The 14,119-nt window shown below is 53.9% G+C and overlaps 1 protein-coding gene across 1 annotated transcript in view; it reads right to left on the reverse strand.

Annotated features, from left to right (window-relative positions):
* The window catches only part of LOC138224014 (RAS guanyl-releasing protein 2-like), a 44,056-nt gene that overhangs the window by 22,119 nt on the left and 7,818 nt on the right, over positions 1-14,119 (reverse strand). The window contains exons 2-3 of the mRNA XM_069180228.1: positions 2,815-2,925; positions 2,602-2,704 (exon numbers count right to left, since the gene is read on the reverse strand). Of these exons, the coding sequence (XP_069036329.1) occupies positions 2,602-2,704; positions 2,815-2,884 (173 nt within the window). The 5' untranslated portion in view covers positions 2,885-2,925. The remainder of the gene's footprint in view (positions 1-2,601; positions 2,705-2,814; positions 2,926-14,119) is intronic.

Genomic DNA, 14,119 nt, shown 5'->3' on the forward strand with positions numbered 1-14,119 from the left:
CCCTGCTACACCTTCCTCTCCCTCTCTCCCAGCTTTCTATCCCTGCTACACCTTCCTCTCCCTCTCCCAGCTTTCTATCCCTGCTACACCTTCCTCTCCCTCTCTCAGCTTTCTATCCCTGCTACACCTTCCTCTTCCTCTCTCTCCCAGCTTTCTATCCCTGCTACACCTTCCTCTCCCTCTCTCCCAGCTTTCTATCCCTGCTACACCTTCCTCTCCCTCTCTCCCAGCTTTCTATCCCTGCTACACCTTCCTCTCCCTCTCTCCCAGCTTTCTATCCCTGCTACACCTTCCTCTCCCTCTCTCCCAGCTTTCTATCCCTGCTACACCTTCCTCTCCCTCTCTCCCAGCTTTCTATCCCTGCTACACCTTCCTCTCCCTCTCTCAGCTTTCTATCCCTGCTACACCTTCCTCTCCCTCTCTCAGCTTTCTATCCCTGCTACACCTTCCTCTTCCTCTCTCTCCCAGCTTTCTATCCCTGCTACACCTTCCTCTCCCTCTCTCTCCCAGCTTTCTATCCCTGCTACACCTTCCTCTCCCTCTCTCAGCTTTCTATCCCTGCTACACCTTCCTCTTCCTCTCTCTCCCAGCTTTCTATCCCTGCTACACCTTCCTCTCCCTCTCTCAGCTTTCTATCCCTGCTACACCTTCCTCTCCCTCTCTCAGCTTTCTATCCCTGCTACACCTTCCTCTCCCTCTCTCAGCTTTCTATCCCTGCTACACCTTCCTCTTCCTCTCTCTCCCAGCTTTCTATCCCTGCTACACCTTCCTCTCTCTCCCTCTCTCAGCTTTCTATCCCTGCTACACCTTCCTCTCCCTCTCTCCCAGCTTTCTATCCCTGCTACACCTTCCTCTCCCTCTCTCCCAGCTTTCTATCCCTGCTACACCTTCCTCTCCCTCTCTCCCAGCTTTCTATCCCTGCTACACCTTCCTCTCCCTCTCTCCCAGCTTTCTATCCCTGCTACACCTTCCTCTCCCTCTCTCCCAGCTTTCTATCCCTGCTACACCTTCCTCTCCCTCTCTCCCAGCTTTCTATCCCTGCTACACCTTCCTCTCCCTCTCTCCCAGCTTTCTATCCCTGCTACACCTTCCTCTCTCTCTCCCAGCTTTCTATCCCTGCTACACCATCCTCTCCCTCTCTCCCAGCTTTCTATCCCTGCTACACCTTCCTCTCCCTCTCTCCCAGCTTTCTATCCCTGCTACACCTTCCTCTCCCTCTCCCAGCTTTCTATCCCTGCTACACCATCCTCTCCCTCTCTCCCAGCTTTCTATCCCTGCCACACCTTCCTCTCCCTCTCCCAGCTTTCTATCCCTGCCACACCTTCCTCTCCCTCTCTCAGCTTTCTATCCCTGCCACACCTTCCTCTCCCTCTCTCCCAGCTTTCTATCCCTGCTACACATTCCTCTCCCTCTCTCCCAGCTTTCTATCCCTGCTACACCTTCCTCTCCCTCTCTCCCAGCTTTCTATCCCTGCTACACCTTCCTCTCTCTCTCTCTCCCAGCTTTCTATCCCTGCTACACCTTCCTCTCCCTCTCTCTCCCAGCTTTCTATCCCTGCTACACCTTCCTCTCCCTCTCTCCCAGCTTTCTATCCCTGCTACACCTTCCTCTCCCTCTCTCTCCCAGCTTTCTATCCCTGCTACACCTTCCTCTCCCTCTCTCCCAGCTTTCTATCCCTGCTACACCTTCCTCTTCCTCTCTCTCTCAGCTTTCTATCCCTGCCACACCTTCCTCTCTCTCTCTCTCCCAGGTTTCTATCCCTGCTACACCTTCCTCTCCCTCTCCCAGCTTTCTATCCCTGCTACACCTTCCTCTCCCTCCCTCTCTCCCAGCTTTCTATCCCTGCTACACCTTCCTCTCCCTCTCTCCCAGCTTTCTATCCCTGCTACTCCTTCCTCTCCCTCTCTCCCAGCTTTCTATCCCTGCCACACCTTCCTCTCCCTCTCTCTCCCAGCTTTCTATCCCTGCTACACCTTCCTCTCCCTCTCTCTCAGCTTTCTATCCCTGCTACACCTTCCTCTCCCTCTCTCCCAGCTTTCTATCCCTGCTACACCTTCCTCTCCCTCTCTCCCAGCTTTCTATCCCTGCTACACCTTCCTCTCCCTCTCTCCCAGCTTTCTATCCCTGCTACACCTTCCTCTCCCTCTCTCTCCCAGCTTTCTATCCCTGCTACACCTTCCTCTCCCTCTCCCAGCTTTCTATCCCTGCTACACCTTCCTCTCCCTCTCCCAGCTTTCTATCCCTGCTACACCTTCCTCTCCCTCTCCCAGCTTTCTATCCCTGCTACACCTTCCTCTCCCTCTCCCAGCTTTCTATCCCTGCTACACCTTCCTCTCCCTCTCCCAGCTTTCTATCCCTGCTACACCTTCCTCTCCCTCTCTCCCAGCTTTCTATCCCTGCTACACCTTCCTCTCCCTCTCTCTCAGCTTTCTATCCCTGCTACACCTTCCTCTCCCTCTCTCCCAGCTTTCTATCCCTGCTACACCTTCCTCTCCCTCTCCCACACACAGCCGAAGAAGACCGTATTTCTCCTTTCTGCTCTCCAGTGTGGAAGAAACCTTCCACTTGCCTCCCTGTAGCCGCCGCGGCTCGAAAGGATATTTGCCGAGCAGTTTCTTGGCGAGCTCGGTGGAGGGCAGGTACCAGGGATGCATCATCAGGAACATGCGGACCAGGGAGCTGTCCGTCAGCGTTCCTTTGTCATCTGGACAGAGGGGGGGGACACAGAAGAGGTGACACCCCCCCCCTCCCTCCCGGGTTGGGGGGGGGGGGTGGGAGGCCAGAGAGGCGACGCCGACGGGTGGCCGGACTCACCGAACGCGCCGACGCAGGCCTCCACCATCTCGTCCACGGTCGCCGGCTGTTCCAGCGACGGGGTCGCCATTCCGCCCTCCCTCCGCGGGCGTTCTCCTCAAGCCGGCAGGACTGGGGGGGGGGGGGACAGAGGAGAAGAGCAGGGTGTATCTGGGTGCGTGCGGTGTAGCAGCGCTTTTTCAGCGAAAGGGATCCCACTGCCTGCCTTCCGGTGACGCGCGCAAAAGTGCCAGAAAAAGAACCGATTGGGGAATGAAGAACTTGCGAAACGAGGGAGGGCGAGCGATTCTAGGAAATCTGCTCTCTGCAGGCATCCTGTGCTGCTCGTGGGCCCTATCTGCACACTGAAGATAGAAGACAATACCGTCCGTGACACACTGTTCAAAACAAGATCAGATAGCCTGGCCAGAACAGAGCAGATCGTATGCGTACGATACGAGTACACATACTGCCAGGAGCAGAATAATGCCGATTAAATTCAACAAAACTGTAAAGGTCTGTCCTTGCGTCTCATCCAGGAGAGCTGAGGCTGCTGCTGGAAGAGGTGTGAGTGGGGCCAGCAGGGGGCGCTCACCCTGCGGTCTGTGTGGGTCCTGATGCCCCAGTATAGTGACGGGGGACACTAGATTGTAAACAGGCGCCGTCCTTCGGATGAGACTTCAAACAGGTCCTGACTCTCTGTGGTCATTAAAAACCCCAGGGGGTTTCTCGAGAAGAGTAGGGGTGTTACCCCGGTGTCCTGGCCAAATTTCCCCCCTGGCCTTTACCCATCATGGCCTCCTAATAACCCCCCTCTCTGAACTGGCTCCATCACTCTGCTCTCCTCCCCACTGAGAGCTGGGGTGTGGGGAGCGGACTGGCGCCTCATCCAGGTGGGGGTACACACTGCTGGGGGTGGAGGGGATCCCCCTGACCCGTACACAGCTCTGAGTGGAGGCTCCAGAAAGGCGCTATATAGAAGTGTCAGGAGTATTCATATTCTCCCCGGCCCATCATGAGGGAGAACGTGACGTCCCCCCCCAAAAAAAGGGGGAACCCCTTGGGAGAACAGGCGGCAAAACCCCCCACAATGGGGCGTCCCCCAAAAAGATCGTGCCCCACCCCCTCCCCCCTCGGCCTCAATTTTCAGCAGAGGCAGGAATAAGGACCTGGTAGTGGTAGTGGAAGTGGAAATGTGAGGCACCGTGCTCTGTGTGTGTGTGTGTGAGGGGTGGGGTAGGCATGAGGGCAGGGTCCCCCTGTGTGTGTTTTCGCCTTGGCTGTTTTTCCGGCGAACGACACGACTGCAGACCGAAAACAGAGCGTTTCTGGAAAAAATAGGGGAGGTGCAGGCGCTGCCACCTCCTGCCACGGCCGCCCCCCCCCCAGCTCACGCGCCCTGCCCCCCCCGGGGGGGACAATGCGGCTCTTTCTCCCGGGCCCTGCGATCCCGAGAGGCGCCGGCCAGATAACGGTCCCCCTCCTTCGCAGCACGCTCCAGAAAGCAAACAGGAAGTCGTCTGTGTGTGAGAGCAGCCCACAGTGTCCTCTTCTTGCTCAGAAAAACAGAACAGCTGGGAGAGATGGGGCGTGTGTGTGTGTGTGTTACGCTGCCCGGTCAGTGAACTTTGGGCAGCCGCTTGATGAAAACAGACACTTGCTAACTGCAGTTTTTACACAACATTTTTCTCCCAAAACCAGGCTCTGCTGCTGAGGGTGATGCCCCATGACAAGACTTCCACACACGTGCCCACCCCATCCCAGGCACACGACCGGGTGGCACCCAGCAGCTGCTCGACTCATACAGCTGGGGGCAGGAGTGTGGGTGTAGACAGAGCCTTGTGTCTTGTGTGTGTGTGTAGCAGGGCAGCGGGCCCTTAGGGTAGGTGTTTTGTGTGTGTGTGTGTGCACGTTATGTGGGTGCGTATATGCACATGTGTATGTTTGTGCCTGTGCGTGCGTGTAGGCATGCATGTGTGTGTGCATGGCTCTGTGTGTGTGCAGGCATGCATGCTGGCGTGTGTGTGCGTCTGTGTATGTCTCTGTTTGTATGCATGCATGCTTGCGTGTGTGTGTGTGTATGTCTCTGTTTGTATGCATGCATGCTTGCGTGTGTGTGTGTGTGTCTGTGTATGTCTCTGTTTGTATGCATGCGTGCTTGCATGGGTGTGTGTGTGTGTGGGAATGCGTGTGCGTGTGGTTAGCATCAGCCAGGAGCCACGGTGGGCTCTGACAGATGGCCTAACCTCCAGCAGCGCCAAGCCCCCCCCCCAGCCAGAGAGGTCCCCCCCTGCTCCCCTCTTCCCGATCCGGAAGAGCGCGCTACGCTGCGGACTGCCTCCCACCCCTCCCCGCTGCGAGAAGCTTGCCGCGATGGGGGAAAAGGGTCATGTGTCCGGAAAAGCGCTATATAAGCGCAAGGAATTCTCCTTAAAGCCAGCGGTATCCTCTCAGCACAAACAAGGGGAAATCGTGGGGATACATCCACGTGAAAGAGGGGGGGGCGGGCGGTTCTCAGCGCCATTGGATCTCGCACCCCAGCTTGCGAGACGGACCCCCCGGGACCCTCGGCAGAGCCGGGCGGAGGTGGTGGGTCCGCAATGGTATTTAGGGGCTTTCGCGGAAACTGGCGGTTGGATTTTGAGGCAGGGCCAGAGCGCCTATCGTGCTTTCAGGAAGCTGAAGCACTTCAAGGCTGACGAGGCGCTGCAGATCGTGTCTGAGCAGCCTTGCGCCGAATCCGCTTTCACTTTTGCCCTGGTTCGGGGGATCAGCGTCCCCAAACCATTCTCAAACTGGTGCTGATCTTTCCGCCCTCTCCCACATCCACGGGTTAGTCTTGCGTTAAGCCTATTCCATCCTATAGGATCTCTTCCCAGGATTTGCCCTAATGAATTCCAGCTCCTCCCCTAGGAGCACAGACTTCCCAATTTCAAACCTGACAGGTTCAAGTCGCATTTAGACCTGGGGCCATGACCTTGCAGACCAGATTATTCTCTTGTGCATGTGCTGTACATGCATTTTGTTTCTGCGTCGTCTTTATGCTGTCTGTAAAACACACTGCCCCCTTTGTGGATAATACAGAAACACTGCCTCTCTATAGAGCCATCGAAACCATTACTCAAGTCTTCAAATTGGGTAGTGGGGGGCAGCCATCACTTTGCCACCTACAAGCTGTTAGGAAAGGAGCTGAAAATGAAAGGTTTACTATTGCACTCACAAGGAAAGCCTCCCTTTAAAAGAGGAGCACGTCTCCAGCTCGCCCAGCTATTCGGTGGGGCGTCGATCTCATCATCCAGGTATTTCCTGACAATCCAGGGGAAACCGGCACAGGTGAGGCCGTCTGTTCCAGGCACCCACCACCCTTTGCGTAAAGAAGCACCCGTTTAGCCAAATTCCCCCCCTGGCCTTTACCCATCATGGCCTCCTAATAACCCCCCTCTCTGAACTGTGTCCATCACTCTGCTCTCCTCCCCACTGAGAGCTGGGGTGTGGGGAGCGGACTGGCACCTCATCCAGGTGGGGAGGGGATCCCCCTGACCCGTACACAGCTCTGAGTGGAGGCTCCAGAAAGGCGCTATATAGAAGTGTCAGGAGTATTCATATTCTCCCCGGCCCATCATGAGGGAGAACGTGACGTTCCCCCCCCCAAAAAAGGGGGAACCTGGCAGCAGGGGAACCCCTTGGGAGAACAGGCGGCAAAACCCCCCACAATGGGGTGCCCCCCAAAAAGATTGTGCCCCACCCCCTCCCCCCTCTGCTAGTGGAAATGTGAGGCACCGTGGTGTGTGTGTGTGTGTGCGCGCTACTCGGTGGCGCGTCGATCTCATCATCCAGGTGTTTCCTGAACGATCCAGGGGAAACCGGCACAGGTGAGGCCGTCTGTTCCAGGCACCCACCACCCTTTGCGTAAAGAAGCACCCGTTTAGCCAAATTTTCCCCCTGGCCTTTACCCATCATGGCCTCCTAATAACCCCCCTCTCTGAACTGGCTCCATCACTCTGCTCTCCTCCCCACTGAGAGCTGGGGTGTGGGGAGCGGACTGGCGCCTCATCCAGGTGGGGGTACGAACTGGTGGGGGTGGAGGGGATCCCCATGACCTCTACAGAGCTCTGAGTGGAGGGTCCAGAAAAGCGCTCTAGAAGTGTAAACAGTTTATCTGTTTCAGTTCACTGCTTTTGAGAGCACAAGTTGTGCATCAGAAATATTTTATCCAAGACGTGCAATTCACTGAAGTAAGGCATTTGGAACTCTCTCATTAGATGTAAGGTCTAGTAATAAACTTAAACTTTACAGCATGGTTATTTTTTTTTATCAAAGTGAGTGTAACAGGACACATTTGCTTGTTCTTCTTTTTGCAGGACTGGAGTCCTCTACTGCTGTGCCCCCTGAGCATTAACCCTTTGAACCCTGACCTCTGACCTCTGCCCCTAGCTGCCAAGCCCCGCGTTCGTGAAACTCCTGCTCATCGCGAAAACATTCAAACGGCAGGAGGGGCACATCGACAAAGTCTGCCTCGGCCGCACCGAACCCCGAGACGCGTTTGCTTTTTTAAAAACATATTTTGCTCGTACCAAGCGCACACATACATACCAGGGTGGAGACGAACATAGTCGTGACGCGGTCGTCTCCGGAAACCCACAGGCAGGGCATGAGCGCCGGGGGGTCAGCTCAGATCAGAGTGAGCGCAGGGTGTCGTAAGTTTAGCAACGGTGGTTTGATTGTGAAACCTACCCCCCCTTCCCCTGCCTCCAGAGGAAAGGACTATGAAACTGCACTTAAAAAACACACACACACACACTCTCACTGACACACACAACAGACACACACTACATGACACACTCACAGACACACTGACACACACAGACACACTGCGACACAGAAAACAAACACACTGACACACACATAGAGACACACAGACACACTCACTGACACATTCCCTCACACACAAAGACACAAAAAACAGACACTCACACACTGACACACACACACACACAGTGAAATTAACTAGTGCAATTACAAGCAGTCTATCAAGCCTATCTGACATGTGTGTGGGAGGATTCCTGTAACCCTGGCAAGACCGGGAACATGCAAACTCCACCCAGACGGGTGCCTGGGGCCAGAATCGAACCCAGGAAATGCCAGGCCACCTCCTGCTGGGGCAAGAGCCTGACACACACACACACACACACACACACACACACACGTATGGGGGGGACTGGGGGATTGATCTGTAGAGTCACAATATGTCTACATAGATGCATCAGCTCTGCCTTCTCCCCCTGCTCGGCCCTCGGAGGCGTGAGAGCGTTAAGTCACTCCACAGAGCCCACCCCCTCCTCCTTCCACGCTGGTGGGCGGACACACGGAATTACAGCCCTTCAGAAGCACAGCGAGCCGAGCAGGGAGAACTGGGGAAGACCTCGGAGCCGTCCTCTCCCTCTGCTATTTTTGGACTCCGTGACCAACGGCGCATCCCAGCGTTTGGGTTACTGACCGTGGGGGAGGACGATGTCTGAAATGCATGCGCTCTCAAAATACGCCATCTGCACGAGACTGGACTCGACATAACTCAGGGCTCCCGATTCACCTATCTGACATCAAGGGGGGAGACTGGGAGTTTATTAGTTCCCAACCTGAGGATTTCATCCCACTTATTCCTTAAGGATCCCAGGGAATCAGATTCAACAGGACAGCCGGGCGCTTTGTTCCAGACACCCACCACTCTTTGGGTACAGGTTGACGAGGTGCTTTCTGACTGCAGCATCAAAGGCACGCCCCTCTCCACCTGGGTCCTCAGATCCATGTTTCTAGGTTTCCCAGATTCTGCAAGTAACCCCCTGTCTGAAATAAAGGTCCCCTCTGTCTCACCCGCCCGGGACTGAAGAGACTCTTTTATTTTCTTTTATGGTCTCCGAGCGGGACGAGGGATGAGCCTCATCGTCTTTCCGAGATTCCGATTCCACAGGAGCGACGCGCTCTGTGTCACAGAACCTGAAGCAGCCCCCCGAGTTTGAAACTGAAGGCTTGAAACTGAAATCTTCAAAGCTCTCAAAGGGAGCAGCTTTCAGAGACCAGGGCTAACGAATTGCACCCGATCACCTCTGGTCCTGGAGCGCCCCAATCCAGACAGTCTCCCAGGTCACCCTGAACCTGCTGGAATTTCCAGATTAAGACGTGTGTTCAAGCAAACGATCAGTTAAGCAAGTTTCAATGAATGGAACACTGGTCCTGGAGGGGTGAAGGACTGTCTGAGTTTTGCTTGAGGTTGATCTCCAACTTCCTCAACTGAACCACAGTTAGATTGGTCCAGGCCGAGTTTTTTAAAGTCAACCCCTAAACCCTATCGGACTGGGGCTCTGTAAAATAACACAAGGCGGTCCAAGATTCGCGTTTAACAAGTTTAAGAGCTGAGAAACCCGGCTAAGCACATTATTAGGGACCGATTACACAGCCGACACCTCAGCTGCACAAAGAAGGAAGTAAAATCTTGGAGCACGAGCAGCAAGCCCACTGTTCAAGCAAGAACTCACACTCACACTCACACTCACACTCACACTCACACTCACACTCACACTCACACTCACACTCACACTCACACTCACACTCACACTCACACTCCGAACCACGGGCAAGAAGGAAATAAAAATTCAGCGTGCCCCCCCCTTCTGTGCCAGGCGTCCTTAACCAGCTGACTCGAATCCCGCCATCGGGCACTTTCGACCTCCTGAGTAGCGATGATGATGACGACAACGAGAAGGAGCTCTCGCAGGGCTCGGTGAGGGAGGACTGGTCACACTCACAAGGGCTGGCCTGATCAGAAATAGCCCCATCGGCTATCGGGTCAGCCCGTCCAGTCCACTGCCTCCCACACAGCGGCTTGTTTAGAGCAAACACTGCCCTGGTGTTCGCTGTGTGTGCCAGTCTTCCTGCCTGCATGCAAATCAGCAACGTACAGCCCCGCACCCTGCCAGCCAGCACGAGGTGGGTGTGCCCGGGGGCTCTCTGACTGCACAGCAGATCTAACGCAAAAAACAAAACCACTCAGTCCAGTTACAGCCTGAAACAGCACCAAAATGGCTGGTGTTCAACTCGCAGTTCTACCAGGATCAGAAACCAAGGACAGGACACTGAGCACACTGTACAAGTCAGTTTGCTCGTGTAAATGTGGGTTTTTGTAGTTGTATTGTGCATTTAACACTGTTCACTACCATTGCACTGGAATTCACTGGGCTGCGCTTTTACCCTGATCTCACTGGGCTTTACTGTGCTGGACTGTGCTTTTACCCTGATCTCACTGGGCTTTACTGCGCTGGACTGTGCTTTTACCCTGATCTCACTGGGCTTTACTGCGCTGGACTGTGCTTTCACCCTGATCTCTCTGTGCTTTACTGTGCTTTTACTCTGATCTCACAGGGCTCTACTGCGCTGGACTGTGCTTTTACCCTGATCTCACTGGGCTCTACTGCACTGGACTGTACTTTTACCCTGATCTCACTGGACTTTACTGTGCTCTTACCCTGATCTCACTGGGCTTTACTGCACTGGACTGTACTTTTACCCTGATCTCACTGGACTTTACTGTGCTCTTACCCTGATCTCACTGGGCTTTACTGTGCTCTTACCCTGATCTCACTGGGCTTTACTGCACTGGACTGTGCTTTTACCCTGATCTCACTGGGCTTTACTGTGCTCTTACCCTGATCTCACTGGGCTTTACTGCACTGGACTGTGCTTTTACCCTGATCTCACTGGGCTTTACTGTGCTCTTACCCTGATCTCACTGGGCTTTACTGCACTGGACTGTGCTTTTACCCTGCTCTGACTGTTCCTTACTGCACTGGCCTGTTTTTGCCATGATATGCCACAGTCAGCTTTTACAGGAATACCAAAACAATGAATCAGGCCCAGCCTCTTTCTGCAGGAAAACAAGAAGAAGTTCTGTTTGAACAGCGCAGACAAGGTGAAGGTCAGCTTCCTTCCTGATTCTGAAATGATGTGCCCCAGTCACCTAATTGGTCATTACGAGGATATTTAACGGAGTTTGAGGATCAGTAACAAAGAAAAAAACAGAATCATGGGAGTTTTTGCCCGTCTTCCTGAAACTTACCATGTGGAGAAGGGTGCAAATGGATGTTATCTGCAGATCGTTCAGCACCCTGACAGACAAACTGTCAGAAATAACTGCCTAGACTTCCATCCAGCGCAGTGCGTGATGGAGCCTTTGAACGGATGGCTGGGCGAGATGTTTATTATTTTCAACAGCTTATTTTGACAGACACCTTAATCCCACACAAACGAGCTCCCTCCTACCAAGACGCTAGCCGATACCCTCAACAGCAGGTTAATCCACTCTGGTACCTGCAGCGGCCGAATGTCACAGCACTGACTCCGCCAGGATGTTCCCCCAAAGCCCATGGGGGGGACCCCTCAGCCAGCAGCTTTGGATGCATCTCTGCTGGAGGCCACCTGCAGATCTTGAGGCCGTGTGGCACGGACGCATTAGCCAGGTCTGCTGTTGCTTTTAGCCGAGCGCCAAAAAAAAGGCAATGCAACCAACAACTAGGACCCTCCTCCCGTTTCCTCTCAACCAGCAGTACAGCACTATTTTTGGTCAAAAAAATATTAAGACATCTGGGAGTGCTCCTCCTAGACACGGTATGTCCTCTCCGAGTGAATTCTCTGCATTTATACGATTTCCTCACGACCGCACACCAAAAGTCTGGTCTGCTACTACTTGACAGCCAGCAGGAGTCAAGGGACATACAATGTGCCGAGATATTCCCAAAACCTTTGGATAGGAGGGGTCAGTCTTGTGGAATGATTCCGATCTATAAACACCGAGTAAGATGTTCTGTGTCAGTGTTTTCCCCCCCAGCAGTTCCCTTTTCACACAGCCAGCTTGAGAAACCAGCCACACCTCTCCATAGCAAAGACCTCAAGTCCTGAGGCACCTGCAGATCTGGGTCAGACCTGGGTCAGCACAGACAGTGCAGCACTGTAGGAGAGCAGGAAGGGGGCAGGAGGGAGGGAGGGGGACCCCCCCTTCCCCGTGTGTGAAGTCGGTTCATTGAAATATTTGCATTTTAGTTGCTAGTCCCACAAGCGTGAGATCTTATTTCACTCACAAAACACAGCAGTTACGGCTCTGGCTGGTTAACGAGCTGGGAACAAACAGTTCTCATTTGTCTTTTTATCAGGAAGTCAGTGAAGAGGTCTGATTGTGTCACCGACACATACATACTATGATCTCTGCTAACGTCTTCCTGTACCCACAAGGACTGTACTCCTACACCACTACACACACATGCAAGCCGAAATTGTACTGTCCCCTCGATAGCCCAGTGAAACTGTACCGGTCGAAATAATTTTTTATATTTATTAATTAACCACACTATTTTTGCACTGTTCCAAGAATTACCTTGAACTGTTTTTGTCCTGTTATATATTTTCTCTGTTTGCGGAATTTTGCAGTTTTGATTACATGTTATTTATGTTATGTTATTACACTTTACTGTTATTGCTATGGTGTAACTGTCGATTGTCTTATCTTCTGTCCTATTTCTATACTGCACCTGAGTGACTAATGAGAAACACTTTTCATTGTACTGTGCACCTGTGTCAGTTTAATGACAATAAAGTTGATTTGAATTGAATACCCGCAGGTGTGGGGGGGGGTCACCAGGCCCAGGAACTGGGGACCCCCCTGCTGTAACGGCTCGTGCGTTGATCCCTTCAGGAACAAACGGAAAGTGGCGATGGAATACACACACACACACACAAGCTCAGGGACACACGGAGACACGGAGACACACACACACACAAGCTCAGGGACACACACACACACACTCAAGTTCAGGGACACACGGAGACACGGAGACACACACACACAAGCTCAGGGACACACACAGAGACACCCACACACACACACAAGCTCAGGGACACACACAGAGACACCCACACACACACTCAAGCTCAGGGACGCACACAGAGACACACACACACTCAAGCTCAGGGACGCACACAGAGACACGGAGACACACACACACAAGCTCAGGGACACACGGAGACACACACACACACACACAAGCTCAGGGACGCACACAGAGACACACACACACTCAAGCTCAGGGACGCACACAGAGACACACACACACTCAAGCTCAGGGACGCACACAGAGACACACACACACTCAAGCTCAGGGACGCACACAGAGACACACACACACTCAAGCTCAGGGACACACGGAGACGGAGACACACACACACACTCAAGCTCAGGGACGCACACAGAGACACACACACACACTCAAGCTCAGGGACGCACACAGAGACACACACACACTCAAGCTCAGGGACACACGGAGACGGAGACACACACACACACTCAAGCTCAGGGACGCACACAGAGACACGGAGACACACACACACAAGCTCAGGGACACACGGACACACACACACACACACACAAGCTCAGGGACGCACACAGAGACACACACACACTCAAGCTCAGGGACGCACACAGAGACACACACACACTCAAGCTCAGGGACACACGGAGACGGAGACACACACACACACTCAAGCTCAGGGACGCACACAGAGACACACACACACACTCAAGCTCAGGGACACACGGAGACGGAGACACACACACACACTCAAGCTCAGGGACGCACACAGAGACACACACACACACTCAAGCTCAGGGACGCACACAGAGACACACACACACACTCAAGCTCAGGGACGCACACAGAGACACACACACACACTCAAGCTCAGGGACGCACACAGAGACACACACACACACACTCAAGCTCAGGGACGCACACAGAGACACACACACACACTCAAGCTCAGGGACGCACACAGAGACACACACACACACTCAAGCTCAGGGACGCACACAGAGACACACACACACACTCAAGCTCAGGGACACACGGAGACGGAGACACACACACACACTCAAGCTCAGGGACACAGAGGCGCGCGCACACACACACACACACGGTCGCTCTTCCGGAATGTGTTATGCAGTGAACATCGGGCAGCTGACGAAAGCCTCAGAGCCCAGAAGTTAAACAGGAAGCATCTGCCGAGCCCGATTGAGCGGCGCTATCTCCGCTGGAGACGGGGGACGCGCGGGAGAGCAGATACGGACCCCCAGGAGGGCCTTATCTCTGCGCCGCGCCGTCAGCTGGCCGCTTGAAGTCCCCGCCCCCCCCAGGCCCATTCCTAAAACACGCATCCCGATGGGATTCTTGGAAAGACGTGGGATGAGAGGCTGGGGTCCGTGAGTTCCCGAGGAACCGAACGAGGG

Source organism: Lepisosteus oculatus, chromosome 18 (assembly GCF_040954835.1).
Source record: "Lepisosteus oculatus isolate fLepOcu1 chromosome 18, fLepOcu1.hap2, whole genome shotgun sequence".
Lineage (NCBI taxonomy): Eukaryota > Metazoa > Chordata > Actinopteri > Semionotiformes > Lepisosteidae > Lepisosteus > Lepisosteus oculatus.